This window comes from Heterodontus francisci, chromosome 41, assembly GCF_036365525.1.
Source record: "Heterodontus francisci isolate sHetFra1 chromosome 41, sHetFra1.hap1, whole genome shotgun sequence".
NCBI classification, from domain to species: Eukaryota; Metazoa; Chordata; class Chondrichthyes; order Heterodontiformes; family Heterodontidae; genus Heterodontus; species Heterodontus francisci.
The window spans coordinates 14,544,088-14,550,920 of NC_090411.1; the positions used below are offsets into that span (position 1 = coordinate 14,544,088).

A 6,833-nucleotide genomic window follows, 5' to 3' on the forward strand; every position below is an offset into this window, starting at 1 on the left:
CGGTGGGTAGAGGGTGATATAGGGTAGGAACAGTGGGTAGGGGGTAGGGACAGTGGGTAGGGGAGGATATGGGGTAGGGACAGCAAGCAGGACAGTAGATGGAGGTGGGACAGAGGATGGGTAGCGACAGTGGGCAGTGATGGAACAGTAGGTAGGGACAGTGAGCAGGACAGCGGGCAGGGTGGACCAGAGGGAGGGGTCGACTTAGAGGGTGGGGGGAGGTCAGCAGGTGGGTAGGGTCAACAAGCAGGATAGCAGGTGGGGGTGGGACAACGGGTATGGACAGTGAGCAGGGCCGGTAGGGACGGTGGGTAGGGGAGGATATGGGGTAGGGACGGTGGGTAGGGACGGTGGGTAGAGGGTGATATAGGGTAGGAACAATGGGTAGGGGAGGATATGGGGTAGGGACGGTGGGTAGGGACGGTGGGTAGGGACGGTGGGTAGAGGGTGATATAGGGTAGGAACAATGGGTAGGGGAGGATATGGGGTAGGGACGGTGGGTAGGGACGGTGGGTAGAGGGTGATATAGGGTAGGAACAGTGGGTAGGGGGTAGGGACAGTGGGTAGGGGAGGATATGGGGTAGGGACAGGGGGTAGGGACAGTGGGTCGGGGAGGATATGGGGTAGGGACAGGGGGTAGGGACAGTGGGTCGGGGAGGATATGGGGTAGGGACAGGGGGTAGGGACAGTGGGTCGGGGAGGATATGGGGTAGGGACAGTGGGTAGGGGGTAGGGGAGGATATGGGGTAGATGGAGGTGAAACAAAGGACGGGTAGGGACAGTGGGCAGTGGTGGGATAGCTGGTAGGGACAGTGGGTAGGGGAGATAGGGGGCAGGGGGGATAGGGGGTAGGGTCAGTGGGTAGGGGGATGGGGGATAGGGTCAGTGGGTAAGGGGGATGGGGGGTTAGGGACAGTGGGTAGGGAGGACAGGGGACAGGGACAGTGGGTAGGGGACAGGGACAGTGGGTAGGGGGGACAGGGGACAGGGACAGTGGGTGGGGAGAACAGGGGGCAGGGACAGTGGGTAGGGGGGATAGGGGACAGGGACAGTGGGTAGGGGGGATAGGGGGCAAGACAGCAGGGGCTGTGGGGCAGAGGTGTTGCATCGAGTCTGCACTGTGAGGGCAGGAAGGGCAGTTTGAGAGGCTTTTGGGACATCAAGCAGTCAGTACTGATTCTGTATTTCCAAGAAGGGCTTTATAATGGAGTTTTATAAAGTACGGACTCACATTCTGGTAAAGAACTGAAAATTATATCACATTGAAGTAAAAGGAAAATTTAAACCCAACCCGCAAGAGAGAGCCGCCGACATACAGACACAATGGGACTGATGCGTTTGACCAGTTGATTAATCAGGAAATAAACCAGTGGTTCTGTGGCAATGCCAGAGTTACAGTCCTCACTCTACAGAAACCCATGCTGGGAGGGGAGGGAGATTTCCTCTTCCTTCACCGAGAAACAAGTTGATATTCAGCAAAGGATTTACAATCGACAATAGATTTAGTTTATGTTTTGAATATTGTGAGGATGGATGTTTTACAAGTCCCGTGTTTTCTTTCTCCTGTGTGTGTGGCAGTGTCGGAGATCGGGGAGTCAGCTGTCACTGGATCAGGCATTTCTCCCTCTCCCGAGCCTGCCCTCGGCCCAGCACCTTCTCCTTGATGTACATCAGGTCGCTGTTGACACTGGGCCTGCGGGCTAAGGGGGACACCATGCCGAATGCGCCCACCTCCTTGGCACGCCTGAGCCTGAAGGACTTGCGGTGGAGGGCCTCACAATACTGCACCGAGATCCTGCGGTGAAGGGCGGGGCTCATCTCGTGGGGGAGCTTGGCCATGCTGAACAGGGCCCGGAACATCTCCTCCACGTTGGAGTTCTTCTTGGCGGAGATTTCAAAGTAGGCGCTGTTGGCGTCGCCCGCGATCAGCCGCTCGGCCTCCTCGGCCTGGACCTCCCAGTGCAGCTCTGCCCGGTCAGCCTTGTTGCCGCACAGGGCGATGGGGATTTCCGTCGCCTCCTTGGTCTTGTCCTTCAGGCACATCTTACACTCGATGATCTGCCTGCGCAGGCGCTGGACTTCCTCGAAAGAGCCCCGGCTGTCTAAGCTGAAGACCAGGATAAAAACATCACCTGCAAAATAGACAGCAACAAAAAAAAAAATCAGGGTGGGGGGAGGGGATTGGGTGACGCACAAACTTGACACAGGCACCAACATATTGAGTGCAGAAAGGTTAAAGTTCAAAGGTCAGTTGGAAAGTGAACCCAGTGTCAGGCAGTCACTCCCACCTGCCCAGGCCCTAGAGTTGCCAACTCTCCGGGCTTAACTTGGAATGCCCTGGAATTAATAAAGACTGGTCTCCTAGACATGGCTGCGAGCCACACTCAGGAGAAAAATCAAAGGGGCTTCAATAAACATTGTGTTTTCAGAAAAATATCCTTCAACACAAGTTGGGAAAATCCCTTGAAGACTAACCCTCTCGTACCCTAACTGTCCCATCAAAGCCCACCTCCCTCTCTCTCTCTCTCTCATATATATATAATATATATATATATATCTCCTCTATATATCCCTGACACTGTGCATATCCTGTTCACAGTACTCCAAATGTGATTAGATTAGATTAGAGATACAGCACTGAAACAGGCCCTTCGGCCCACCGAGTCTGTGCCGAACATCAACCACCCATTTATACTAATCCTACACTAATCCCATATTCCTACCAAACATCCCCAACTGTCCCTATATTTCCCTACCACCTACCTATACTAGTGACAATTTATAATGGCCAATTTACCTATCAACCTGCAAGTCTTTTGGCTTGTGGGAGGAAACCGGAGCACCCGGAGAAAACCCACGCAGACACAGGGAGAACTTGCAAACTCCACACAGGCAGTACCTGGAATCGAACCCGGGTCACTGGAGCTGTGAGGCTGCGGTGCTAACCACTGGGCCACTGTGCCGCCACAGTGAGACTGTGTGGTCTAACCAAGATTCTTTACAACTTTATCATAACTTCTCTGCTTTTCCATTCTATTCCTCTGGAAATGAACACAGTCATTGGTTTACTTTTTTTATGGCCTTATTAACCTGTGTCGCTACTTTTAGTGATTTGAGTATCTGGACCCCCCAGATCCCTCTGTTCCTCTACCCCATTTAGACACTTATTTTCTAAGGGGTATGTGACCTCCTTATTCTTCACCACCTCACACTCTTCTATATTGAAGTTCATTTATCAATTACACACCCATTTTGCAAGTTTATTAATGTCTTCCTGTATTTTGTCGCAGTCCTTCTCAGTATTAACTACACCCGCCCCCCCCCCCCCCCACCCCCCCAAAATTGGTGCCATCTGTCAATTTTGAAATTGTACTTCCAATTCCTGAGTCCAAATTGTTTATTTAAATGGTAAACAACGGTATTCCCAGCGCCGATCCCTGTGGAACGCCACTTCCCAACTTTTATCCGTCTGAGTAACTACCTTTAACCCCCACTCTCTGTTTTCTGGCCTTAGTCAGGACTCTGATGCGGTACTTTATCAAGGGCCGATTGAAATTCCAAATATATTACATCTACTACATTTCCCTTGTCTACCCTTTCTGCTACTACTTCAAAGAATTCAATCAGGTTGTTCAAGCATGACCTTCCCTTTTGGAATTCGTGTTGACTATTATATTTTCAGTTTTTAGATGTCTCACTCTGAGATCATTTGTAAAAATTCTATTGTCTTTCCTACCACTGACATTAAGCTAACTAATCTATAACTCCCTAGACTTATTCTAGCTCCCTTTTTAAATACAGGAATCACATTAGCTGTCCATCAGTCCACTGCCACTATTCTATTTCCTAATGAATTTTTATATATATGTAATAAAGCCTCTGCTATCCCTTCCCTAACTTCTTTTAGTATGCTTGGATATAATCCATTCTGACCAGCAGTTTAACCTAAGTTTAAATAGTTTACTAATTATCTCCTCTTAAATATCTTTACATTTTCTTTGACCTCTTCTTTTAATGCCATGTTAGTCTGAGCAGTAACTATTCAATTTTTATTAATTATTTGTTCATGGGATGTGGGCATCACTGGCTAGGCCAGCATTTATTGCCCACCCCTAATTGCCCTTGAACTGAGTGGCTTACTATGCCATCTCAGAGGGCATTTAAGAGTCAATCATATTGCTGTGATCTGGAGTCACATGTAGGCCAGACCAGGTATGGATGGCAGATTTCCTTCCCTAAAGGACATTAGTGAACCAGATGGGTTTTTACAACAATGGTTTCATGGTCACCATTAGATGAGCTTTTTAATTCCACATTTATTAGAACAAAGAACAAAGAACAGTACAGCACAGGAACAGGCCATTCGGCCCTCCAAACCTGCGCCGATCTTGATGCCTGTCTAAACTAAAACCTTCTGCACTTCTGTGGACCGTATCCCTCCATTCCCATCCTATTCATGTATTTGTCAAGATGCCTCTTAAACGTCGCTATCGTATCTGCTTCCACCACCTCCCCCGGCAGCAAGTTCCAGGCACTCACCACCCTCTATGTAAAAACCTTGCCTCGCACATCCCCTCTAAACTTTTCCCCTCGCACCTTAAACCTATGTCCCCTAGTAACTGACTCTTCCACCCTGGGAAAAAGCTCCTGACTATCCACTCTGTCCATGCCACTCATAACTTTGTAAACCTCTATCATGTCGCCCCTCCACCTCCGTCGTTCCAGTGAAAACAATCCAAGTTTATCCAACCTCTCCTCATAGCTAATACTCTCCAGACCAGGCAACATCCTGGTAAACCTCCTCTGTACCCTCTCCAAAGCCTCCACGTCCTTTTGGTAGTGTGGCAACCAGAATTGCACGCAATATTCTAAGTGTGGCCGAACTAAAGTTCTGTACAGCTTAATTGAATTTAAATTTTTACCATATGCCACGGTGGGATTCGAACCCATGTACCCAGAGTACTAGGTCTCTGGGCTACTAGTCCAGTGACATTCCCACTATGCCGTCGCCTCCCTGCTATTTCTGCCACTTCACTGTCATTAGCTGTGAGTTTGTACTGTGTATCCCATGTCTGTAGAGTATTTTACTATTTCTCTCCATATTCCTTGATAATTTAGTTTTTGTAGTTTCTCCTTGCCTCCCTAATTGTTCTTTTGACTTCTTTCCTAATTATTTCCTATTCCCTTCCCATGCTCTCCTTGTATTATCTGTTGGCCCTTTTCTTTTGTTTCAATTTTGCTCTTGTTTCTTTGTTCATCGATTGAAAAAAGCTGGTGTTTAGGAGATGAGAATGGATACAGGGAAAATAAACTAGTCAATACTGACTAGTTAGTTCCTGCTTTTTATTGGGATATATTTCTCTTGGACTCTATTGATCACCATTTTAAATGTTTCCCACTGCCTATTTCTTTGTTTTTCAGTAAATTTTCCCAGTTATTTTTCCCAAGTTCCATCCCCTTAAAATCAGCTTTTTCACAATTTATATTACTTTGGTCTTTGTCTTACTTACATCCTTCTCAGTCTTCATTTTAAGCCTTATATGTTGTGATCACTAATGCTGAGATGCTCCCCTATACTGACTTCTCTCATCTGCTTTGGTTGATTTCCCAATACTAGATGCAGTAGTGCTCCCTTCTTGTTGGGCTTTTTACATACTGGATAAAAAAGGAGTCTTGTACACATTGTAAAAACTTTATTCCATGTATTGCTTTCACTACCACTCCTTGACTGTTTAGTTTGAAGTGGTTAAAATCTCCCATGATTATTATTCAATGGTCCTTTACTCATTTCACATATTTGATTACATATTTCTTCCTCCACCTCCTTTCAACTATTAAGAAGTTTGTTACAGTGCAGAAGGAGGCCATTGCCTATCGTGTGACAGTCAGTCGCCCATCTGCAAGGCAAGCCCTGCTCACGGACACACTGGAATGTCTCTGTGGACTCCAGTTTGAGAATAACTGCCTCTCTCTCTCTCTCTATATTATATATATATATATATCCTCGAGGCTCTCTCCCTCTCTCTCTCTGTCCCCCTCCCTCTCTTTCTCTCTATTCCTCTCTCTGTCCCTGCTTCTCTGTGTCTCTGTCCCTCTCTATCCCTCTCTCTCTCCATCCCTTTCTCCACCTACCCCTCTCTCTATCTCCCTCTCTTTCTCTCTATCCTCTCTCTCTACCTATCCCTCTCACTCTCTCTTTCTTTCTCTATTCCCCTCTCTCTCTTTATATCCCTCTCTCTCTATCCATCTCTTTCTTTTTCTATCCAACTCTCTCTCTATCTCCTTTCTAACCCCCCTCTCTCTACTCCTCTCTTTCTGTCTGAACCTACCTGTGAGGATGGAGAGTCTCCTCATGGCGGGGAAGGGGTGATTCCCGGATGTGTCGAGGATATCAAGATGGTAGATGTCACCGTGGATGTTGTAGACTTTCCGGTGGAAATCCTCAATGGTGGGAGTGTACTGCTCCTCGAACCTGCTGTTGAGAAAGCGAGACACGATGCAGGACTTTCCCACCCTGGAGGCGCCCAGGATCACCATTCGGTAGGAATTCTTGGCTGGAGCATTCAGCATGGCAGGGCTGGAGTGGAAAGTCTTCATCATCGCCCTCACCTGGACAATAGAGGAGGATTTTTAGGACAATTAGAGAGGAGATGTTACAAGGTCGCACTAAAGGCTCTGACTGCAGCCTTGTGAAAGGCAACACGCCATTTAAGGAACTGATGTCATCTGTTTATGGGGCACGACCTTTGAAGCCCTCTTTCCTGAATGTGGGTGAATGCAATGCCAGGGGTGAGGCCAGGGTTGAGCCCAGTCACAGACTGGCACAGTCCCAG

At 47.8% G+C, this 6,833-nt stretch overlaps 1 protein-coding gene across 1 annotated transcript; it reads right to left on the minus strand.

Annotated features, from left to right (window-relative positions):
• Positions 1-1,602: 1,602 nt before the first annotated feature.
• Positions 1,603-6,615, minus strand: LOC137353615 (GTP-binding protein Rhes-like). The gene is made up of 2 exons (XM_068019965.1): positions 6,330-6,615; positions 1,603-2,132 (listed from the first exon to the last, which is right to left on the minus strand). The coding sequence occupies exons 1-2, from the start codon at positions 6,598-6,600 to the stop codon at positions 1,603-1,605; spliced, it is 801 nt and encodes a 266-aa protein (XP_067876066.1). The 5' UTR covers positions 6,601-6,615.
• Between the last annotated feature and the right edge of the window lie 218 nt (positions 6,616-6,833).

Coding starts and splice junctions, on each gene's coding strand:
- LOC137353615 (XM_068019965.1), bottom strand. CDS start 6,600: ATGATGAAGACTTTCCACTCCAGCCCTGCCATGCTGAATGCTCCAGCC. Junction 2,133..6,329: donor GAGACTCTCCATCCTCACAG/GTAGGTTCAGAC, acceptor TCTATTTTGCAG/GTGATGTTTTTATCCTGGTC.